This window comes from Odocoileus virginianus, chromosome 6, assembly GCF_023699985.2.
Source record: "Odocoileus virginianus isolate 20LAN1187 ecotype Illinois chromosome 6, Ovbor_1.2, whole genome shotgun sequence".
NCBI classification, from domain to species: domain Eukaryota; kingdom Metazoa; phylum Chordata; class Mammalia; order Artiodactyla; family Cervidae; genus Odocoileus; species Odocoileus virginianus.
Window position 1 is genome coordinate 256,503 of NC_069679.1, and position 25,795 is coordinate 282,297.

A 25,795-nucleotide genomic window follows, 5' to 3' on the forward strand; every position below is an offset into this window, starting at 1 on the left:
GCAGTCCATGGGGTCGCAGAGTCGGATACGACTGAGTGACTGAACTGAACTGAACTGAAGTGAATCTTGAAATCAAGCCTAATGGTTTGTCAATGCCATGCTGTGTACCCACCCTACCACTGCCACTACCTAAAGCGGTCCAAATTCTTCCATGGAATTACTGTGGATTTGCATAGTTGTCCAGCTTGGTAAGACCTAGAATTAACCTTAGGTTAAAGTAGATGTTAGTTTTTTTATATTGACTTTTCCTAAATTAGCCTAATTCGTCGAGATGGATTGTGATTTGCGAGTGTGACATGCATACTCCTTGTTAGTTAGGGAGGATGGTGACTCTTGCAGCTTTAGAAAGGGTGCTAGAAGAAAACTAACTGGCCAGGAGGATCTTCAGAGCAGGCGTGGAGGTGGGGGAAACACTGATGCCAAATGCTCCTCAGTTTAGTAGAGCTGCAAAGATGGTGTTACCCAGGACAGAGAGAAACTCATCCAGAGTCCCCCAGCCTCACACCCACGGGGCTCACAGCCAGGGAGGCATCCTGGTGCAGAGAGGAAGGGCTGCTTTTCCAGGGACTGAGGAATGAAAGAGAAAAGGCTCAACCTACTCTATTAAGAACAAACTTCCATAAAGTAAGCAAGCAAGAATATTTCTCTACATAGTTAATCTGAGAGGAGAAACTAACCTGAAGGAGAATTAAGAGAAATTCTGGAACATTCTTTGAAACTTTGCCAAATTAAATTCAAGTTTGTGTGCCTATATTCCGTATATAATACACACACTGATTTTTAAATTTTGACTCTGAAGTGAAATTAACTGCTCTTCAAATAGTGGGCAAGTGTCATCAACTGAAAGAGTGTGGGGAACCAGTACAACCAGAAAAAGGAAACATCAGAGATTCCAAGGGCTTGGTTTTGGAGGCACATTTTATTTAACAGTACTAGAGAATTAACATCTAGTAACAGCGTAATACAAAAATGAAACACCAATCTATTTAAAACTCATATAATGGGAACATGTCTTTCAAGAAATGTGGGAAAAAAAGTTGGAGATTGAGACACATTGATCAAAATGTTAACAAAAATCAAAACTCATTCCATCATCCTTCACTTTACATTCTCATGATAAGATTGTCATTTTGTTTTCTCCACAATATGTCAAAAATATATATACTTATGCATAATATTCACATTCTGGGAGGCAAGAGAAATCTTCAAATTTAATTCCCTAAATTTAAACATTACATGTATTTCAATTAAAATAACCTAAACATTAAGAATAGCAGCAACACTGGTTTTTAAATTACAGTAGATTATTCACATAACATAGACATATTTGGGTGGCTCTTTCACTATTAATATTATCTGATATAATTTACAAACTCCAAGGTAATGGTCTCATCATCAAATAACATAGAATCTAGTGTCAATAAATACTATGCAAAGAATTATTATAAAACACAGATTGCTAAACATTCTCCAGACTAGAGAGAACCATACTAAAAAATTTCAGGGGAGAATCAGGTCTGAAGGAGGTTTGAAGGCATGCAGGAATCTGTGGGATTCCCAAGGCAAGAGAAAGTGATCTGACAAGCTCCCCGAAACAACAGGCAAACTGTCAGGAACGGAATCCTGAGAAGTGTGTCCAAGGGGACAAGGCACAGTCACCTCTTCACGGCGCCATGTTTCGCTTGAATATGGCGTTAAAGTGACTAACATCTGAAAAACTTCCCACTAAACAAAGGACAGGATCATTTCTCACCAGGAGACAAGACATTGGACCAGGAGGTCAGGATTTATTTCTCATCATTTACATTATTCTGATGACCAAAGGCATAAAAAATATTTCAGCAGGGTTTTGTGTTTTTAAGCCTGAATGGTAGAAAAAGTATTTCTACCCCTACTCCTGATTTAAACCACTGTGCCAATTTCCTAATCCTACTGGCTTGAAAAGGACCCCAGATGTCAGGACAGGGGTTTCTTCATAACTGGACGCAGTTACAGAAGTTGCCTTGAAGATTGTGCCTTCTTTGTGTATTTGGAAGGTTTTTCAGAAAAGGTGAATGGTTAAGTATCACAATGGGGTTGGGATCTCTCACAGTAAGACTGCTTGCTGATATTTCAATAACTTGTCCCCATCTTCAAGCCACTTCATACACAATTGCATTTGATACCCTCACACACAAATCTGTGAGGCAGACAGGACACATCCACGTGTTCCCTTTATAGACAAGAAAACTGAGGCTCCTGGAGATCAAAGCGATAAGCTTGTCACAGTCACACACATGGACAAACTGGTCATTTGAAGGAGGCAGGGAAAAAAAGAGAATATAAATGAGTTCATGAGAAAAAGAAAGGGAGACAGAAGTGGTGCCACTTGGCAGACAGTATCATAAACTTTGAAGCAACCAAAAGGCATCTCACATGTAGAACACAGAGATTTAAAAACACATTTAAATACTTCAGTCTTCCGAACTGTCTCATACTAGCCTGGATTACCATATCTTTATGTAGCTACTGAGGCTGACATTGAAACATACGATCACCAAGAAATTCTTACATGAGTTTCATGATTTCCCAGTAGACATAAAAATATTATAACCTGTTCTGAGGACCCCCACTCCTGTCTCATTTCACCTCCAGCACAGTAATTACAGGAAAATACATGTATATTTTGACTCATTTTGGTAGTTTTCTAAGGTGTACTTTTCAGAACATATTATTAGTGAATTTTCTTGCTATGTCCTTAAGAAAATTAGCTTTTTCTCTCTTGGATCAAAGCTGAGAACACTGCAATAAACTTAGAGCTTTGATAATTTTACGTTTGAACTCTACTTGATAGTTGTTGGAAAAGAACACATTTTAAATGACTAATAGTTAATTTAGAAAGCTGGCTTATTTCATATAACCCTTTGAAAAAAATTCAGTGATTGACAGTTTCACAAAACAAAATTATACCTATTGCACTGTAGAAAAAAAAAAAACAACTTACATATACTGATACTGAAAGACTTAGGTTCAAGGTTCTGGAGAGTGACACTGAACTGTTAATCAGTTTTAAATTTTAATCAGTAAATGTTTTAAAGAAACGGCTGAATTAAAATAGAAGGCCATTCACGACATCATTGTGAAATGTGATGGAAAAGTCATGCAGATCCCTCACTCCCCCTCAGCAGCACCCGCCCCTCCCCAGGCACCCCCACCACCTTCCCAACACACACACTAGAAATGTCCGGCCATCAGTCTCGGACCCTGCACTCAATGAACAAGGTACCACAAGGTAAGTTACACTTTGGCAAGTAGGAAACAGAACAATTCTTTGAGTTCTTCTGAGGTAGTACAGTCTAACATTCTAATGGTTGAGAGGTGTCTAAGGAGCTGGAACCTGATTATTACGTGGAGAACCTAAGATATGAAGATAGCTGTGTGACTGGGGTAACTGTGACTCGTGACAACTTGGATTTAATTCCTATATGTTTTTTTAAAAGTGCCTGGTATACAGCAGAAACTCAGCACATATCAGATTACTGACTGTTTAAAATCTCCCACTTAGCTTAGTGAGATTACAAGTGAAAACAAACATAAAAACGCCCAACCCATTGCAGACTGTCACCAAAGGCCAGGTCACTTTCCCTTGTTCATGGAATTGTAGACACCTTTCAAATGGTACTGGCCATGGTATAGCATGCAATTCCATCTTAACCTTATTTCCATTACAATTTTATCATGAGGTGCTTATGGAAGGTTTGGCTTTAAATAACTTTTCTGAAGACAGTGTGATCCACTTTCTTTGCTGTTCTTCAAGCTTTTCTGCCAAGCATTTAATCAAGACAGGGTCCACCTTAGAATCAAATTTATTAGCAAACCAATGTCCATATTTCATAAGCCACCTTAGTTCCGCTGTTCCATAGATACACACACTTCGGAGGTGAGAGCCAGTACAACTGGGATAGAAAAGACCTTCTAGATAATTCCATTTGACCAGACGGGTCTTACTCTGTAGGTCAGACACATCCTGGGCTGTCCTAGAAATCTCCCCGGGGATTCCTGGTACCCGAATTAAGGTAGCCCAAAAGTGCTCATCAGGTGAGTATGTATCTTTAGACCAGGCAAAAAAGTCTTCAACAAAGGAGTTGTTGAAAATATACTTAATGAATGCTCGACTTAACACAAAATAAGCACTGCCAACAAATATCTCGATGTTATGAGGGGGTGCTTCCTTGGAAATGTTTGTCCTCATCGGTAGTTTCACATATTCATAAGGTGCCTGTCTGAGCTCATGGTGATAAGTGAATCTTTCCACCTTAGTGCTAGGGGGTTTCACTGTCTCTAACATGTTTGATCCATTGAGTTTCTTCAACTCTGACACTAATTCGAAGTTTGACTTCAAAGGAAAATCCTGCCCACACAGGTTGATAACATATTTCCACTGAACTGAAGACTTGAGAAGGTCTGACAAGCAATTTAAATCAGCCTGGAGTCTGGAAATGTGTGCGTACTGCACAGTCTCTAATTTGGAAGCAATGAAAATATTGGAGAAGCACTTAGCTAAATTGTTCATGGCAACTTTGAAGGTATCTGATGATTTTTGGTCATAATGGATGCAATAAATATTGTGCTGGTTGTATATAGCAAGGATTAGCCTTTCAACCATAATTGCATCTTTGTGAACCACCAAAGAATAGGCTATTGGGAAGCTTTTCTCCTCCTCTGAAACAAGCTTTGCATCGTAGCTTCGTAGGGCCTGATAAATCTCACAATCACTGGTAATTGCCACAACATCATCATCATCCAAGTCAATGATAGTTCTTTTTCTTATTTCCAGACTCTTGCCAATTTCCAAAGGCTCCTGTTCATAGACACCCGAGCAGTTAATCTCATATCCGATTTCATTCTTGACATGGGTGTATCTGTTCCTTACAAAAGGTGAGGTGCTTACAGAGAACTCAACCAAGTAAATGCCCCGTTCAGGGAAGAGGAACCGTTTAACATTCAGGAGCTTCAACAAGGAGAACAGCCATAGGGTTAGAAACAGGATGAAAACTTTCTGTTGTAGGTGATATTTAAAACAACATTTGAATGTCTTCATTCTGGAAGAGAACAAAGAAACAATTCAGTTGAAATAGGATGAGAAAATTAGTTCAGTTCAACCAACATCCACTAGCTGCCTACCACACTAGGCCGAATGCTGGGCCCAGAGGCAATTTAAGTAAGTGTTCTTGCCCTTTAAAGAATCCAGAAATAAGGAAATGGAAATATGTACAACAGTTGTATTTTGTCCTATTCTCTGTTAGATATCTAATTTTGAGAGATATTGATTACCAAATATTAGAATGAAAAATAATGTTAACTCCTTAAATATAGGTACTAAGTATCTTAATTGTCTGATTTTCTGCTGAGCCTATATTTGCAGAAGGATTGCTGTGGTTTGGACAGAGGTCTAGAAAACTGGATTTTTTAGTAGTCATATACAGATGTGAGAGTTTGATCACAAAGAATTTGAGCACCAAAGAATTGATGCTTTTGAGCTATGGTGCTGGAGAAGACTCTTGAGAATCCGTTGGATTCTCAAGGAGATCAAAGCAAGGAAATCCAACCAGTCCATTCTAAAGGAAATCAGTCCTGAATATTCATTGGAAGGACTGATGCTGAAGCTGAAGCTCCAAAACTTTGGCCACCTGATGCGAAGAGCTGACTCATTGGAAAAGACCCTGATGCTGGGAAAGATTGAAGGGGGGAGGAGAAGGGGACAACAGAGGAGGAGGTGGTTGAATGGCATCACCGACTCAATGGACATTACTTTGAGCAAACTCTGGGAGATGGTGAAGGACAGGGAAGTCTGGAGTACTGCATGCAATTCACGGGGTCACAAAGAGTTGGACACGACTGAGAGAGTGAATAACAACAAAGAGGTCACTGAAAATGTAAATGACCCATCTGAGGCTAAAAGGAATATCCTTCTTGATTTTACCTTCAGATTCTGATGAGATCTAGATCTGAAGTCAAATGGGGAAAGCCCAGTGAACTCCACTGCTATAAACTGAATGTCTGCATCCTCCCCAAAATTTTAAGTTGAAACCTAATCGCCAATTTAAGTTGATTGTATCAGGAGGTGGGGCTTTGGGGGAACTTTTTAGGTCTTGAGGGTGAAGTCCAAACACATAGGATAGGTGCTCTTATAAAAGAGACCCCAGACAGCTAACTTCCTTGCCCCTTCCATCATGTGAGGAAAACCGTGGGAAGATTGTTGTCTATGAGCTAAGAAGCAAGCTCTTATCAGGCATGCAGTCTGCTGGAGTCTTGATTCTGGACATCCCAGCCTCTAGAACTGTGAGAAGTACATGTCTGTTGTTTATAAGCCACCCAGTCTGTGGTATTTTATTATAGCTGCCTGTGTAGACTAAGACACTCACCTTCAGAAATAAGAGCAGTGGGCAGACCCCAAAGGAGGCTATAGTAAATATTAGACATTGTAAAATTTTATTCAGATTACACAAATTTGGTAAACTTGCACATTTCCCTTATTTTGTTAGCTCCCATTTCCTCACAGGGATTAGCAATTTAGCCCTTAAAATGAAAAGAATCTTGACTCATTGAGAGTAGGTGGTCGGGGGCCAGTTTGGCTGAATCTGTCAGTTTTATGTACTCATCCAGAACAGTTCATGTGTGTGTAGGTTCCCTGCAGTTCAGGCTAAAAACTGAAAACCATTAAGACGTCCTACAGGGCAGTGATTAATCACACCCAACCTGCGACGAACATGCGGGTGCCTCTGTGGGACAGTCCACACCACAGACTGTGAAACAGAAATAGGACCATGCAGAAAACAGTGTAGAATGAGCTCATATGTGTGTCCAGAAAAGGACTCTATACACCCAGCAGCCTACACACAAACAGCACACGTCAGTAAGCTTTTTCGTTCTCCGTCACAGCTGCTCAACGCTGCCACTATAGTGGAAAAGCAGCCAGATATACTGGACGTGACTGTGTATGAATGGCTGTGTGCCAATAAAACTTTATTGACAAAAGCAGGCAGCTGAAGGCCAATATCTTCATAAGGACTAAGAATCTGGGGCCTGGGGAAGAGGTGATTTATTTTTCACCAGATAGCCTTTTGGACTATTTGAATGTTAAAAATGATTATATTACTGTACCCAAATAGATGAACATCTTTAAAAAATGATTATATTGCTTTATCAGATAAAAATGGGTTACCCAGTGGGCAGGCATTACATGTACTTATTTGGGGAGCAGCAGGAAATGGGCAAATCCACAAAGTATTACCCCAAGGCTTGAGGACAGCAAGGCTGGCCAAGCTCCTAGCAGTGCTCCTAGCAGGTCCAAATACTGAGAACTGGGGAGGTCTGAGGAGCCCATATAGAATTTCCTTATACATCTCAATAAACCGTAAACAAGGACATCATCATTGAACCTAATTTCCTTAGAAAGAAACAGCAAGACATTTGAACCCGATTTATTTTCGTAGATTTCTTTTAAATAGATTAATTGAAAAAGCTCTTGTAGGAATGACATACTCTGATTCACCTTCACTTGAATGCCTCCCTTTGAAGAATGACACCTTATTTATCAACGGTGAAGTGCCCTGCAGAGACTGTGTTCTCCTGCCACACCTCAGGCTCTCCTCTGAGTTTTCCTCGGGTCCTATTCTCAACTTACTGCTCTTCTCCCGAACACTCTCCCTTGCTTTCAGGATTTCACCTTCCATGTATACATTGCCAGCGTCTTTATCTTCAGCCTCCACCTCTTGCCCAAGCTTCTGACATGAACATCCAACTGCTTGATAGACATCTCCACTTAGACAGCCCATGGGACTCCATCTCAATGAGTCCGTAAGTGAACGTGACACCTTCCTCTCCTGTGTTTTCCGTCTCAATTTATCCATTCAGTGACTCAAGCTTGAAACGTAAGAGCCTCTTGACTCTTCCATTTCGGGTATACCATCTCACAAATACCCCTCAAATTCATCCTTTCTTCTCCTTCCCAGTTACCAGGCCCAGACAACATCTTTGCTGACCATCATCCTCACACTTACGTAAAAGCAAAGGCTTCAGCGCCCAGGGGGATAACCTGCTGACTCTCCCCAGAGCCGTCTGATAAAAGCTCTTTCTGATCAAAGGACTTGAACCTCCACCCCTTGTTCCTTCTAACCTGGGAAAGGGAGGGCTTTCAAAGGCATTTTTGGCCGTAGTGAGCAGGTGAAGGGGCTTCACATGGACTCAGGACAGGACAGAACTGGAAGGCTCATTGCTTCCCCTGATGTTAAAGGCAACCCTGGAGGGTAAGCTCTCCTTCTTAAAAATGCCTGGCATATGAGGAGCCAGAAAGCAAGCTTCTGGGCTGCCCCGATTCCCTCCCTGTCTTCCTTTAGAACGAACTCTCCTCCCTGGTTGGCGAAGCTCAGACCGAGGATCCAGGGCGCTCCCGTAGGGCTTCCCTCCGTGTGCCCGCCGCCTCTCCTGCCCAGGTGCCCCGCGACCCTCCCTCCGGGCAGCCCCGGCCTCGGGCTCAGCTCAGACTGTCCTAGGAACCAGCACAGCCATGCCCCCTCGACAAGCACCCGTCTGCTCTTTTCCGCTGAATGGCTCATGGGCAGAGAGCAGGCGGCTGTGTCTCTGCCTTGACGTAGTCTTATAATCATATTACAAATAATTCCTTCCTACCCAGCCAGGCAGGTGAGGAAGCTGACGTGCTGGGGAGTTAGCACCACACGGGTGCAAATGCCTCATGGTGACGCAGGAGGAAATGGCAACAAAGGCTGACCGCTGCATCAAACGAGTTCTGCCCGGATAATTCAGTAACACCCCAACAGGGGCGACGAATAAAGCATTCCTCCCAAACCAGCTTCTCTCCCCCTGCCCTCCCAGGCACCGTTCACAGCCTGAAAGGAGACAGCAGGCCCAGCACCGCACATCCCAGCCAAGTGCTTGTAACCGCCTTCGGGGTTAGACGGCCACAGCCCTGAGCAGCGCTGCGGTGACCTCTCCTTCACCGGCAGTTTAGCCCAGGGCTGTCACTGCAGTACCTGCCTCCTCACAGGCGCAGGAAGGGGGACGGGAAGTAACCAGGGAAGGAAAACGGTGAATGGGGTCTAGCTTGGGCACGAGAATGGGGGGCCCTCCATGCATGTTGCAGGTGAGCTGGCCGCTGCAACCCACCTCCCTCCCCGCCTGCCCCCCCCTGCACACCGCACACCTTCCCAGGAGCGCAGGGATGGGGGTGGGGCGGGGTGGAGAGAAAGCAGATGGGAGGGCTCGGGGCACCTGGACCCAGGCTAAAATCCTGGAGTGGCAGTAGCTTTAAGACTGAATGAGCGACCCTCCTGAGACCCTCTTGAGTCTCAAACTGGGGACTGGAAAGGCTCCCTGCTCCCTGGGCTGTGAGGGTTCAGGAGCCCGGGTGAAAGGAGTCCCCGCAGAGGCCCCCGGAACACGTCCCAGGTCTTCTCTTTCCCAGCGCCCAGCTCCCCAGGAAGATTGAATCTTGGATTTTTCCCCAGTGCATCACACAGGATGTCCTGATTGGTTTTTTTTATTTTAAAGAAAAGAATCCACTAGGTAATTATAGGCAGACAATGTGAAGGAAATGACCTTCACTCTTCTGACCACACGAGGAGGTGGAAAGGCAGGAGGAAGAATAGAACGGCTGAGAGTTAGGTTCCTGCTCCAGGCTGAGCGGGAGGAGAGGCGGGCACACGTGGTCCTGGCGGTACAGCCAGGCTTCAGCCTGTGGGGGGCCCCGTGTGGGCCCCGGGGCGAGCCCCCTACCCGCCACCCCTCTGCCCCATCAGAAAAGGATGTAAATGACAGTAACTCCCTAAACGGATCGAATGCACGGAGCTTTGGCCCAGTCCAGATCCTGGCTCCCCAGTTAACACCGCTGTGGCTCCCCCTCAGCCTCATCATCTCCTCCTCAGTCCCCCAACCTCCTTCCTCCTGTTACTACCACTGCTCTATGACTTCTTTAAAGATCCTGCCCAGACCTATGGCTTATTGGGATGTTTTTCAATCTGTCTCCCATTTTACCCCAAAGTGTTGACATAAGTTCAATACTTTAGAATCAATGCCTGAATGCTTTCATGTAATGGTCTTTACTAATTTAACAATACCATGATTATTAATGTTGAACCACTCAGGAAAGACTAGGTACTCCACATTTAGCAACAGTTTCCTCCACGGATCAACCAGGGAGATGCTACCTCTATCCCTTTAACACGACGGGAAACTGAGGCACATGGAGATTAAGAAATTTCCCAAGGTTATAAAGAGCTAGTACTGAAGAAGTGATGATTTTGAACTGTGGTGTTGTAGAAGACTCTTGAGAGTCCCTTGGACTGCAAGGAGATCAAACCAGTCCATCCTAAAGGAGATCAGTCCTGAATATTCACTGGAAGGACTGATGCTGAAGCTCCAATACTCTGGCCACCCGATGGGAAGAACTGACTCACTGGAAAAGACCCTGATGCTGGGAAAGATTGAAGGCAGGAGGAGAAGGGGACAACAGAGGATGAGATGGTTGGATGGCATCACCGACTCAATGGACATGAGCTTGACTAGTCTCTGGGAGTTGGTGATGGACAGGGAGGCCTGGCGTGCTGCAGTCCATGGGGTCGCAGAGTCAGACACGACTGAGCGACTGAACAGTGACATAAAGAGCTGAAAAGTGCTTCAGCTGGAACTTGAACCCAAGACAGTTTTGCTGCAGGGACAAACCCTGTAGGCAATACTGTTTTTTGGAACATAAATAAAAAATATTTTTCACAACAGTTAAAATTTCGGTTAAAATTTCTCATTACTATGTCTTATCTGTCTTAAAGTTGGAACAGCAGTGAACATCGAACCATGTTTGAGGTCCGGAGACCTTCCACCCAGTTTAAGGGCTTGTTTAAACGGAGAATTAGCCTGGAGGAATGCTGGCTGATGAGCAAGTTCCGTTCCTGCAGCCAGGGGCTGGAGTCAACCTACATGCCGATGAAGAGATCAGTCCATGGTTCAGTCAACGGAACCTAAGAAAGGAGAAGAAAGCGGGCTCACCCCGAGAAATTCTGCCATCAGTTACTCTTGCGTCCTGTCACTGACTATTCACTGACTCACTTGTTCTTGTAGTGACCAGTGTTAAAAATTGGGTTCTCTGAGGATCACTCACTATTTTAGAACATTTTCTGGGTGCAGTTTCTCTCTACATAGAGGATATATCCTCTGTGCTCAGTCATTCAGTCACGGCTGGCTCTGTGACCGCATGGACTACAGCCCACAAGGCTCCTCTGACCGTGGAATATTCCAGGCAAGCATACCAGAGCAAGTTGCCATTTCCTACTCCAGGGCATCTTCCTGACCCAGGGACCAAACCTTTATCTCCTGCATCTCCTGCCCTGGCACGTGGATACTTTACCACTAGTGCCACTTGGGAAGGCCTCCTATAAATTTTTAAAGTTTCAATCACTATATGTCAGTGTAAAAAATAAGATTTGAAGAGTTTATTGATGTAGGAATTTCAGAGTTTTCTTTCTTCCAGAGAGGAATTACTTAAAAACACTAATATAAAGATGAGCTCACTAAAAAAAAATACTGTGCTTCTACTGCAGAGCTCTGATTTCAACAAAGCCACTCATTCTCCCCTTGATGACATGCTCAGCATCAAACCCACGGAGAGTTTTGGAGTAAGACCACGAGTGGGGGGACAGCACAGCCTAGATGCATTTCTTCAGTGCCCCCAGAGCACCCGAAGTCAGCAAAGGAGCAGGAAGGCCAGTTTTTTGCTCGGATGACCTTACATCTTCATTGTTCTAGAAGGATGATTGCAGTCAGTTCGGGGCCGTCACTCAGTCATGTCTGACTCTTTGCAACCTCATGGACTGCAGCACGCCAGGCTTCCCTGTCCGTCACCAACTCCCGGAGCTTACTCAAACTCATGTCCATCCAGTTAGTGATGCCATCCAGCCATCTCATCCTCTGTCGTCCCCTTCTCCTCCTGCCTTCAATCTTTCCCAGCATCAGGGTCTTTTCCAATGAGTCAGTTCTTCACATCAGGTGGCCAAAGTACTGGAGTTTCAGCTTCAGCATCAGTCCTTCCATTGAACACTCAGGACTGATTTCCTTTAGGACGGACTGGTTGGCTCTCCTTGCAGTCAAAAGGACAATTGCAAAAGGCAAGTAATCACCAGACTGAGCAGGCAAACAGTAAGCACAGTGTGGCTGGGGCTTCCCTGGGGGCTCAGGGGTAAAGAATTCACCCGCCACGCCAGGAGACAGGTTTGATCCCTCATCTGGGAGGATCCCACATGCCCAGGAGCAGCTGAGCCGGTGCTCCAGAGCCCGGGAGCCCTGAGTACTGAACCCTCCCGCTGCAGCTCCTGGAGCGCCCGTGCCCCAGAGCGCGTGCTCCCAAGAGACGCCGCTGCGGGGAGCAGCCCGTGCACTCCAACTGGAGAGCAGCCCCTGCTTGCTGCAACGAGAGACACCCCGCACAGCAACGAAGACCCGCCCGGGCAAAAGAGGGGAAGAACCAGGACTGCGCCAGCAAGGCAGCGCAATATAGACGGAGGACAGACGGGCCTCGGGTAACAGGAGGCTGTGGTCTCCAGAGCAGGAAGAAAAGGTTTTCCAGTCACTGTAAAAGTAAACTTCCTTTTCCCCCTATTTTTTTAAATCAGAAAGTCAGAATAGTCCAAGGAAGAAAACGAAGCTGACCAGTAATCCACCACCTGGCCATGGGGCTCTGTGGACAGTGTACCCATCCAGACTGCTTTTGGGAAACAGGCCTGTTTTGGCTTGTTCTGTTGCTGTAAAAACACACTCTTTTTTTTTTTTTAGTTTTTTAAAAATTAATTCTTAATGGAGGATAGTTGATTTTCAGTGTTGTGTTAGCTTCTGCCCTACAGCAAAGTGAACCCATTATATATGTAGATATGTCCACTCTTTTTTAGATTCTACATATAGGTCATTGCAGGGTGCTGACTGGAGATCCCTGGGCTATACCGTAGGTCCTTATTAGTTATCTATTTTTTATATACTAGTGTGTACATGTCGATCCCGATTTATCCCCTCGCCCCCTCCCTTGGCTTACTTTTTAATAAGAAACCTCACTCTACCGGCACTGTCGTAGCTGTTTATTTCAAAATATAGTAGGAATGAGTCCTATTGTAAACTTGGTCTGTGAACTGTTAGAAAATAAAGGATTTCTAACTGAGGTCAGCATACTTTTCTACAGGGAGAAACACTGAAACAATAGAATTGACTTTCCGGGGCCTTTCCCACCAGAGCTGAATTAATTATCCCATAATTCCTGTAGAAGCTTAGAAGCAAAATCTAAAGCTGCCAAGGACTTCAGCGGCGATCTGAGTCCAAACTCCTCCTTGTCTAAGTGAGGAAGCACAGGCCTCGTTGTCATCGGATGCTGACTCACCCCTCAACTTCCCCCCACACGTGCCTTGGTATTTCCAGCTGCTTCTCTCCAAGGGACGGGGCAGAGGGGCCGTCTGCCACCCCCACCCAGGTCCCGCAGAAGGCCCCAGGTCCATCTGGCTCCACCAGCCCCTTAGCTGAGGCCGTTCTGCCCGCATCAGCGCACACAGGCCCATCTGTCTAATGGTCCATGCTGAGCGTCAGTACCATTTACAGTATCTTAGGAATTCCAGCCAATAAACCTGTGGGGGAGGTACTATCGTCTCCAGTTTTCCGATTAGGGAACTGAGCTGCAGAAGATGAAGAGCTAGGATGTGGAAGGGCCAGGATTTTCACCTGTGGCTGATTTCAGAGCCTACACTAGTATCTGTAAAGCAAGCCTGCCATTCAGCCTCCTGGCAGTAGAAGAACCCTGTTGATTCTACAACTAAAAGGTCGGGGAATCCACCCATCCCTTTCCACTCTGCAGGAGCCACCCTAGTCCAGGCCAGCACCACCTTTTGCCTGTATGTGAGGTAACCTCCTTACTCGCCCCCATTTCCCTCTAACCCACTCTCTACACTGCAGTCAAAAATATCTTTTAAAACCATCAGTCAGAGCACACGCCCAGCCTGACCCCACTCCCCACACCTACGCCACCTTCATTTGCATTTCATTGCACTTAGAAGTGAAATCAGAAGTCCTTTCCAGGGCCAGAAGGCCAGCCAGTTCCTGCCCCTGCCTTCCTCTCCAACCAGCTTCATTTTATTCAGTCTCTTTTAATCACTCGTTAAGCTGTAAGCAATTCCAGCCTCTCTACAAGTTCCTAGAACACCACCTCAGGACCTCTTCACTTGCTATCCTCACGCTGAGATCATTTTTCCTGAACACTGGCTTGACTGGCCCTTCCATATCCCTCAAGTTGTAAGAGAAATATTCTTCCCTCTGGTCTTCACTAATCACCCTTCTCGAATCTCTTTCCTGAATGTCATACTCCTGTTTGCCTCTCAACACTCATCCCGCATTGGAGGCAGACTCTTCGCCCTCTGAGTCACCAGGGAATCCCACCCTCATCACAGCAGCAGTTAAATTTACTTATTTATGTCTGTCTCTGGGACAAGCCTTATTTTTACTCTACCGGCTGCCCCGAGTACACGCCTACCTGGCCCAGAGTGCTGCCCAGCAGGACAAAGTCAGAAGAGCCACGTCCCACCTGGGCTCTGCCACCAAGATGCCTCCATTGACCCTGCTGAAGTCATTTAATCTTATCTGCACACACATGCAAGCTCAGTCGTGTCTGACTCTTTGCAACCCCATGGATTGTAGCCCACCAGGCTCTTCTGTCCATGGAATTTTCCAGGCAAGCATACTGGAGTGGGTTGCCATTTCCTTCTCCAAAGGCTCTTCCTGTATCTCTTGCGTCTCCTGCATTGACAGGCAGCGCCACCTGGGAAAGCCTTCATCTAATCTTGGGTAAGTTTTTATTTCCCAAGTGTTGAGCAGGATAATGGTTTTGCACCCCAACAATGCTGTTATGAATGTCTTATATCACCATGCATGTGAAATAACTATGGGAAGAGAACTGTGGTATGCAGAAGTCAGGTACTAGGACCTTTACAAGATGGATGATTTCTTGGGAAACCAGCATATTTACTCTTTCCCAGTTTTATAAAATAGTATATACATTATATTTCTAAAATAGTACATTCATTATTCTCTTCATTCTGACATTCAATTATTATTTGCTTTTCACTTCCTGAAAACATTATCTTTTTGTTAATGCCTGATGTATATTGTTCTTGAAGACATACACCTATCTTGGATTTTGAAAGGTAGAAGAATTTACTCTGGTTAAATTTAAAATTTTAAAATTTAGAATTTTCCCCCACGTCTGCTCTATATCTTTTGAAAGAACAAGAACCAAAGAATTCCTTTCAAAGACACCCAAGGAGAGCCAACAGAACTACTTCTGTGTGGTTACAACCAGCTGAACTGTTTCTGTAACTCTATGCATTGAAATAGCTATAAACTTTCCCCGAGTTCACTATCTTTAGGGCGATTCTCTAGACAGTACAAAACTGCAGCGACTCCCTCTAGGATCCCTGGCAAGCAAAGCCATCTCCAGGAGCCACGTAACAAAGCAGTCCTGAGAAAGCTGCAGCAATGTGAGTATATAAAACATACCCTCGAACAGGGCCTCCCCTGGCTCAGCTGCTCCGATTGTCCGTTCAGTTAAAACTGTCTCACGGGGCGATGAGATGCCCTCCATCCAAAGGGGACGTGGTCAGGGTCCCCGGGGAAAATGCACAACTGACCGCTTCCTCTACAGGTAGCAGGCTTCTGTTGATGAGTACAAAGACTAGGGTCACAGCTTTTCCTAAATGAAGGTTTACTTAACCCACAAGATGTGAGAACAGAGGCCTGAATAAAAATGCTGGACGGGACTCTCAGTCTGTGAAACACCTCTCTACATTGTAATTCTTCCAAATAGCAACTTGGCTGGCTCCTCTCAAGCTTGGGAGAGATTTATAGGGTCATTTAAGGTCACATGGGAAACGAGCAACCCGCCTCAGGATGTATTTACCTCACGTCCGACCCTCAAGGTCATCAGAAATCTGGGCTTGCAGCAATGGAGCAAAAAAGTGCGGAACTCAGCCAGCTGTTTATAGTCACACCAACCAGGAGACGGAACTCAGCCAGCTGTTTATAGTCACACCAACCAGGAGACGGAACTCAGCCAGCTGTTTATGGTCACACCAACCAGGAGACGGAACTCAGCCAGCTGTTTATAGTCACACCAACCAGGAGACGGAACTCAGCCAGCTGTTTATGGTCACACCAACCAGGAGACGGAACTCAGCCAGCTGTTTATAGTCACACCAACCAGGAGACAGAACTCAGCCAGCTGTTTATGGTCACACCAACCAGGAGATGGAACTCAGCCAAGCTGTTTATAGTCACACCAACTAGGAGACAGAACTCAGCCAAGCTGTTTATAGTCACACCAACCAGGAGACGGAACTCAGCCAGCTGTTTATGGTCACACCAACCAGGAGACGGAACTCAGCCAGCTGTTTACAGTCACACCAACTAGGAGACAGAACTCAGCCAAGCTGTTTATAGTCACACCAACCAGGAGACGGAACTCAGCCAGCTGTTTATAGTCACACCAACCAGGAGACAGAACTCAGCCAGCTGTTTATGGTCACACCAACCAGGAGATGGAACTCAGCCAAGCTGTTTATAGTCACACCAACCAGGAGACGGAACTCAGCCAGCTGTTTACAGTCACACCAACTAGGAGACAGAACTCAGCCAAGCTGTTTATAGTCACACCAACCAGGAGACAGAACTCAGCCAGCTGTTTATAGTCACACCAACTAAGAGACGGAACTCAGCCAAGCTGTTTATAGTCACACCAACCAGGAGACGGAACTCAGCCAGCTGTTTATAGTCACACCAACCAGGAGACGGAACTCAGCCAAGCTGTTTATAGTCACACCAACCAGGAGACGGAACTCAGCCAGCTGTTTATAGTCACACCAACCAGGAGACAGCCAAGGATTCTGGGCTTCGTTTCATCTGGTCCACAGGGCAAACCTCAAAAGCCGACTGTGTATCCTGCTGGGCAAAGCTTTATGACTCAAGAAGTCTTTGGTGCAGTCCATGGGGTCGTATGAGTTGGACACGACTGAGAGACTTCACTTTCACTTTTCACTTTCATGCACTGGAGAAGGCAATGGCAACCCACTCCAGTGTTCTTGCCTGGAGAATCCCAGGGATAGCAGAGCCTGGTGGGCTGCCGTCTATGGAGTCACATGGAGTCGGACCCGATTGAAGTGATTTAGCAGCAGCAGTAGGAAGTTGAAAGGACCAGTAATGATCCTACTGGGTGAAAAGTTCTTATTTTGCAACAATTTGTGCCCCTCATTATGTTGCAAAACACTGGGTTTTTCCATAGGAAGAAAGAAAGAAAAAAAAAGATTGGGGCTGGGGACCCCCTTGAGAGTTGGTTCAAAAATTCCTATGCTGTCATATTTTAGCTCTGATGGCAACAGCTTAAATCAAATATTTCCTTCTTTGTAGATATAAAGGTTACAAAAAAGATGTTTACTGATGTACTTAATCTATCTCCCAAGTTTAAACAGCAAAGTTACATTCTTTTCTCTAGTTCTTTTCATCTCTGCGTTTCATACTTAGCTGGCCCAATACAAACCAATACATAGTTTATGCTTTGTGTTCTAACTTAAAAATGTGGCTTTATTTTGGCTTCTTTTTCTATAAAGAGGAAAACCTTAATTGGAAAACATTTAACTCCTTTAAATGAACAAATGCATGTTTAGTGTGCTAGAAAGAAAAAAGAACTTTCTCTGTCCAGCATGTCCCTGGGGTCCATCCCACTCCAGAAATTTCTGGAAGCACTTCTTTGGTACTATATGGCTAACTCTCTGTTTCACACTGGCCAAAATTAATTCCTCAAAGCTTATGCAGCAACTGAAGAGGTACAGTAACTCTGATTTCCACATGTGCATTTAAAGTAGACTCTCCAGTGCTCATAAGTACATCCCAGAGACAGCATGGGGCCCGCAGGTGTGAATCAAGGTTACAGACAGCAGAAATGGCTTAAGGCCAGGCCATGCCCTTCTTGAATGGATTAAACACACACAGTTTTAAATCATCAGAAAGGCTCCTTTGTTTGTCTTCTATGCTCCGCCAATGTGGTGGGGAGCCGAGCCGGAGATTTCAATATGCTTCTGCACTTTCACCAAAAAATTCTAGGCTGGCAACACTGTCCAGCTGTCATGATCGAGTCAAGATCCGTATTGTCCCGAGAACTTGTGTGCACAGAGACACTATAAAGTTAATATCCAGGATCTTAAAGGGATGGAGCAAATAAAATTGGCAGGGCTCAGGAAAATTCTGCCAAAACAGTAATTTCAAAAGCAGAGGTTTTGTGTAAAATGTCTTGGTGGTGGTGGTTTAGTTGCTTAGTCATGTCCGACTCTTATAATTCCATGAACGAGGAGCCTGGCAGGCTACAGTCCATGAGATTTTCCAGGCAAGAATACTGGAGTGGGTTGCCATTTCCTTCTCCAGGGGATTTTCCCGACCCAGGAATCAAATCCGGGTCTCCTGCATTGTAGGCGGATTCTTTACCAACAGAGCTACAAGGGAAGCCCAAAATGTCTTACCCAAAGTCAAATCTAGAAATGACTTCAGGAAATTCTCCAGCTGGCATCTCCTAAAGGAGGCATTGTAGCAACAGTTTTTATTATTATTTTTATTTTTACTGAGGTATAGTTGATTTATAATGTTAAGTTTCACGTGTACAAAACAGTGATTCACAATTTTCAAAGGTTATAATCTATCTGTACTTATTATAAAATATTGGCTATATTCCATGTGTTGTACAATATACCCATGTAGTTTATTTATTTTATACGTAGTAGCTTTTACCTCTTAATCCTCTACCCATATCTGGCGCTTCCCCCTTCCCTCTCTCTCCTGGTAACCATAGTCTGTTCTTTACATCTGTGAATGTTTCTTTTTGGTTATATTCTTTAGTAATGGTTTTAATTAAGATAACAGGTCTAAACATGGAGGTTTTACTTATGACTAATATAATAAAAATTTTAAAGGTTATTTAGTTAAAAACTAAGTATCTCAGCAAATTTATATGCCAATTCAACAGAATGCAAAAGTAGAAATCAGACTCTTCAGATCTCCAAGTGGATTATAATGTTATAATCACTGAAACAGTGTGGCCAGAATAGACAGAGTTCAGTGGGATGAAATTCAGAAACAGATCTGGTAGGGAAGGACTGTATTAACAGGTATAGCTCCGGTAAAGATAGCAATCGCCTCCCAACATCCACCCTCCTTTACGAAGAGAATCTCTATTGGTGACAGCAGAACCATACCCCTCTAAAAGACTTTCCCCCAGCCTCCGCTGCAGAGGAGTAGTCAGTGAAATACAGCGTGGGGTATCTGCGAAGGCTCTTCAGATGAACCTGATTCAGGCAGATGGTATGCCAGCGTGGCTTTCTCTCCCCGTTCATCCACTTTTCTGCTTGGGATTCTGACACGATGGCTCGTGTTGTAGAAACCACCTTGGGACCGTGAACAGGCCAAGAGAATACTAGCAACCTCAGCCCCCAATCCTCAAACCATGCAACCAGCAGCAACCACCCACTCTACAGCTTTATTATGTTAGAAAAATAAGCCTGTATATGTGTAAGCAAATTTGCAAAGATGCAACTCTGAAAGAACATATGAAAATGGTAATGCTTCACACACACACTCAAATAAAGCTTAAATTGAAACCACGTTAAAGTGTCCACTTGAACAACAGTATAATCCTATATATAGGCTAGCACAAATGTGTCTCACATGAGGCTGAAACTCTCATCCTTTTGGATTTAGAGGCAAACGGTGGCTTTAGATAAACCTCTGAAGAAGAGCAAACTCTCTGAGTGACCAATTTAACCCTGATACTGGCATGCACGGAGCAGTCTGCTCCCAGGCCTCCCGTGAGCTCTCTTCGGCTTACAGCACACCCCTCTGGGATCTCTGAAGGTCACCTTGCAGGTTGGCTGCCTTCTTGGGAGCATGTTTTGCAACAAGCTTGTTGTATGTCAAGAAACAGAGGATCAGCAACACGGAGGGTGAAGTGTGTGTAGTGGTTCTTCCCTCCACCTCTTGCATGCTCCCTTCCTCTCTTCCCTGCCAGACCCTCAGCTGCCTCCATCTCACCCTCCTGCTTTATTTGTGTATAGCATTAAGGTTTGGAATTTAAAGCCAAGGTTTCTGAATTGAAGTCCCAACTGCACTGACAAGAGGTCACTAATCTCTTTAGAACTCTGCCTCCTCATCTGTGAAAGAGGGTCAGGGGTACTCACTCCCATGAACATGGTAGTGACTAACTCTGCTCATGAACTGGTATATATTTCGGCAGGAAAAGCCAATGGGTGCCATTTGAGAAAACCATTAAAAAAATCAGTAATGTTAAAAAGTTTTGTTCCTTAGCCTATCCTAGAAAAGCTGCCCCACAAATGCTGGTGAGGTCATGGGTGGGTGAGTGGCTGGACAGATGGATGGAAAAATGGGCGGCTGGCTGGCTGGAGAGGTAGATGGACGTGGATGGATTCATGGTTAAAATTTTAACCATTTTTTTTCTCTTTTAAAAAAATTCATTTTTAGTTGAAAAATAATTGCTTTACGGAATTTTGCTGTTTTCTGTCAAACATCAGCATGAATTAGCCATGCTGCTGCTACTGCTAAGTCGCATCAGTCGTGCCCGACTCTGTGTGACCCCACAGACAGCAGCCCACCAGGCTCCCCCGTCCCTGGGATTCTCCAGGCAAGAACACAGGAGTGGGCTGCCATTTCCTTCTCCAATGCATGAAAGTGAAAAATGAAGGTGAAGTCGCTCAGTCGTGTTCCAGGCAAGAGTACTGGAGTGGGGTGCCATTGCCTTCTCCGTGAATTAGCCATAGGTATACCTATATCCCCGCTCTCCCATCTCCTCCCCATCCCACCCCTCTAGGTTGATACAGAGCCCCTGTTTGGGTTTCCTGAGCCACACAGCAAGTTCCTGTCGGCTGTCTGTTTTACACATGGTCATGTAAGTTTCCATGTTACTCCCTCCATACACCTCACCCTCTCCTCCCCTCTCCCCATGTCCATAAGTCTGTTCTCTATCCACATGTTTCTTTTCTTTTTTAAAAATTAAATTGGAGGCTAATTACTTTACAATACTGTAGTGGTTGTTGCCATACGTTGACATGAGCCAGCCATGGGTGTACCTGTGTCCCCCATCCTGAGCCCCCTCCCACCTCCCTCCCCATCCCACCCCTCTGGGTTGTCCCAGTGGACCAGCTTTAAGTGCCCTGTTTCATGCACTGAACTTGGACTGGCAATCTATTTCACATATGGTAATATACATGCTTTAATGCTATTCTCCCAAATCATCCCACCCTCACCTTCTCCCACAGAATCCAAAAAATCTGTTCTTTACATCTGTGTCTCTTTTGCTGTCTCGCATATAGGGTCATCGTTACCATCTTTCTAAATTCCATACATATACATTAGTATACTGTATTGGTGTTTTTCTTTCTGACTTACTTCACTCTGTATAATGGGCTCCAGTTTCATCTACCTCATTAGAACTGATTCAAATGCATTCTTTTTAATGGCTGAGTAATATTCCATGGTGTATATGTACCATAGCTTTCTTATCCATTCATCTGCTGATGGGCATCTAGGCTGCTTCCATGTCCTGGCTATTATAAACAGTGCTGTGATGAACATTGGGGTGCACGTGTCTCTTTCAGATCTGGTTTCCTCGGTGTGTATGCCCAGGAGTGGGATTGCTGGGTCATATGGCAGTTCTATTTCCAGTTTTTTAAGAAATCTCCACACTGTTTTCCATAGTGGCTGTACTAGTTTGCATTCCCACCAACAGTGTAAGAGGGTTCCCTTTTCTCCACACCCTCTCCAGCATTTATTGCTTGTAGACTTTTGGATAGCAGCCATTCTGACCAGCATGAGATGGTACCTCATTGTGGTTTTGATTTGCATTTCTCTGATAATGAGTGATGTTGAGCATCTTTTCATGTGTTTGTTAGCCATCTGTATGTCTTTTTTGGAGAAATGTCTGTTTAGTTCTTTGGCCCATTTTTTGATTGGGTCATTTATTTTTCTGGTATTGAGCTGCATGAGCTGCTTGTATATATTTGAGATTAATTCTCTGTCAGTTGCTTCGTTTGCTGTGGTTCAGTGGCATTAAGTGCATTCACACTGTTGTACAACCATCACCAGTACTCATCTGCAGAACTTACCATCCTCCCGAAGTGAAACTCTGTGTCCATCAAACACTAAACACTCCGCTCTCCATGGCCCCTGGCAACCGCCACTCTAGCTCATCTTCCTATGAGGTAGACTACTCTAAGAACCTTGTTTTAGAGGAATCGTGCAATATGTCACTTCATAGCTGGTTTCTCTCACTTAACACCAAGTCTTCAAGGTTCACTCACATTATAGAGCATGTGAAAATTTCCTTCCTTTTAAGGCTGTATAGTATTTCCTCGGATGTACAAAACCACATTTTGTTTTTCCATGTGTGGAAAGTGTCTGTTTACGGACACCTGCATTGCTTCTACCTTTTGGCTACTATGAATGCTGCTGCTATGGACATGAGTGAACAAATACTAGTTCATGTCTTTGCTTTCACTTGTGTTCATATTTTACACGTCTTTATTTTTATATATCCTATTTCTATCCCCCTTCACTGGCTGCCCATCCATCCAGCAAATATTTACTGTGTGTCTACTACGTCCCAGGCAGGCATGGTGTTAGATTCTGGAGAGATGCAACTAGAGACTAAGCTGTCTGGCAGAATAAATACACAGAGAAAAAACGAGTGAGGTTCTGGAAGACTTGACAATAGGATTTGAGGAATCCCAGTGATTTTGTTACATTTAAATTTTGTTGTTTAGAGATAAACTCCCAGAAAAGGCAAGGCACTAGCTAGCATTTGGAAAAGTTTCTTTTCTTTAGGGATTCTTTCGCTGTGGTGTTCTTCTTATGTGAGGGCTTCCCTGGCGGCTCAGACAGTAAAGAATCTGCCTGCAATGTGGCAGACCGAGGTTTGAGCCCTGGGTTGGGAAGATCCCCAGGAGAAATGAATGGCTACCCACTCTAGTATTCTTGCCTGGAGAATTCCATGGACAGAGGAACCCGGTGGGCTACATACAGTCCAGGGTCGCAGAGTCAGACATGACTGAGTGACTTTCACATTTTCGCTTTTCCTTAGCATCTCCCCTCTGGTTCCACATCCCTTCTTCCAGCTCCACAATCCCCACGTCCCTCTAGCAGCGTTTTTCCATGATCCAGCCTTTGCGACTGACTTCGTGCCTACCTTGCATGTCACTCCACTTCTCTCTCCCAACCCATCAGCTTCGACATCTCTCTGCTTCTGCCTGAGAGTAGGGCAGGCTGTGGCTGGAAGGGCTGAAGGAGGGAGAACCTGGGAAGCCGATGGCTGGCAGACAGCCCTCCTTGTTGCCCCGCAGAAGGAATGTGCGGGCGTGGGGAAAAGACGCCACAGTGCAAATATTCCAGCCATGCTGCAGCGATGCAGAGCAGAAGGAAGGGAAAAGGAACACAGGGGCTGTGCTACGCCCTGTTCGTGCTGATCCTGGGCTTGCCTTCTGCTGCCATCCAATCGAGTTCTGCCATGGTCTCGGTAGGATCTTGTAGATGACCAGGAGAAACACCAAGGTCTACAGAAACAGGACTGAAAAACAGGGTTTCCAAGGTTCTGCAGAACCTTTATCCAAGAGCAGACCGGCTGACAGATCTGAGTCTGAGCACAGCCAGGAAGCCTTCCTTCCAAGCGACCACCTCATCTGTTTCCCCCTGAGCCACACTGGAAGAACAACAAGGGGGGCAGGGAGAAAGGAAAGCAATCAAAGAGGCGGAAGCACAGGACATCACGAGATTTCCTAGAGATCACAAATAGTTCCCTGATCACCCAGCACTTTTTTTTTTCTTGCCATGTTAAGCTAGAATGTCACATCAGAGAACGTTTGGTAGCATCCTAGAGGAGGAAAGTAGGCTTGGATTTTATTGGGATTTTTCGCAGTTTGGTTTAAAGCTGGTCTTCCAAAGCAGTGTGAGGACGAAGGGAGAGAGCTTGAGTAGGACTGCATAAAGTACTAGTTGCTTAGTCGTGTCCAGTTCTTTCGACCCCCCTGGACTCTAGCCCGCCAGGCTCCTCTGTCCATGGGCTTTCCCAGGCAAGAACACTGGAGTGGGCAGCCATTTCCTTCTCCAGGGGATCTTCCCCAACCAGGGATGGAACCTGAGTCTCCTGCACTGCAGGTGGATTCTTTACCAGCCGAGCCACTGGAGAAGCCCGGGCCTGGACACGGATCATGAATGGTGTGAGAGTGCAGGAGTCCAGGCACTTTTTCATGCTCTAGCAACAAGCATTCTTGCCATAAAATTGTTCTGCTTTCTGACTTTTAAAACTTTTTGTGTGTGTGTGATTATCTAACTGTACTCCTTTAAGGATCATATATGAGCAAAATTTCACATTAAAAAAAAAAAACATTAAATAACCCTAATCTCCCAGCAAAATACAGAATTGACCACAAAATATCTGGATTCTAGAGCCTGGATGGGTAGGAATCCTGAAGCAGAGAGAAATGACAAGGCACATTTTTTTGGCTTCCCATTAGTTGGAAATTTCTGAATTCACCTTAATCTGACCATTTAACAAGCTGAAACTTACCTTGGGTCAGCCAGGCAAAAAACCAAGATGCTGCAAGATGCTGATGGTATAAACATAATAGGGAGGGAAAAGCAATTGTCAGAGACGAACTGCTCCTGCCAAATGTGCTAGGAAGACTGAACCATGGGGGGCACTCAGGAAGGAGCTGGGAAACACGCCTCACACGGAGAAACCATGTGAAGGGCACTTCCAGAACAGCAGTAATTTAAATGCAAACACCAATGAGGCTGATGACAAGCATTCTTCCGATTTTAGGCCCCCCAGGGTCTGTGAAGATGCCAAGTTTTTAAGCCTCATTAACTGTGACAAAGGCCTCTAACCAAGATGCTCAAGTTGTTATTATTTCCTCAGGCCAGGACACCAGCAGAGAGATCAGCAGAGGGCTCAAAGGTTTACGTGAAAAAAGGACAGAAGGACCCAAACAGATCTGGGCAGACTTGGACCTAGCAAGATGACACTGAACATAGGTAAATACAAAGTCTAACAGTCAGGTCCAAGAAATTAACTGCATCATACCAGGTGGAGAAATGGGATTTCACAAGAGCATCTGGAGAGAATGGTTCAGGGTTTTGGCTGACTGTATATTCAGGAGTCCCAGTTTGTTTGGTACAAGACTGTCAAAAGATTTTTAAAAGGCAGAAAAACCAACCCAGAAACTAAACCAGCATAATCCTGGACAACGTGAAAACCACAAGCTGTAGAACGTGAGAGCCTAAAGGGATCTTAGCATATTCCATCAGTGTAGACTGTGGGACAGAGGAACGGATGGGTCTGTGTCTGTGTACCACCCTCTACCAGGACACTGTCTGATGGAAAAGCAAGCAGCACAGTGAGTTAGTGACCACAGGAGGGAAACGGAAGGCCAAGACTAAGGAAGGGAAAAAACAAAGAGGCATGAAAGCTGGCTCCAAATATTAAATCATAGGTTTACTAGGCCCCATTTGCAGAGGTTCTGATTCAGCCGGTTTGATGGCTGCAGAATCTGCATTTCTAACAAGTTCCCTGGTGCAGTTTGTCCAGGGATCACACTTTGAAAACCAGTGCTCTAAGGAACTACATCATTGTTTTCACAATATATATATTTCTAAGATTTTACTAAGACACAATGGC

The 25,795-nt window shown here is 44.9% G+C and overlaps 1 protein-coding gene across 2 annotated transcripts in view; it reads right to left on the bottom strand.

Moving 5' to 3' along the window:
* Positions 1-900: 900 nt before the first annotated feature.
* GCNT4 (glucosaminyl (N-acetyl) transferase 4) overlaps positions 901-25,795 on the bottom strand; it is a 28,070-nt gene continuing 3,175 nt past the window's right edge. For both annotated transcript variants that reach the window (XM_020880900.2, XM_070468554.1), the window contains exon 2: positions 901-5,081. In XM_020880900.2, coding sequence (XP_020736559.2) covers positions 3,716-5,080 — 1,365 coding nt within the window. In that variant the 5' untranslated portion in view covers position 5,081 and the 3' untranslated portion in view covers positions 901-3,715. The remainder of the gene's footprint in view (positions 5,082-25,795) is intronic.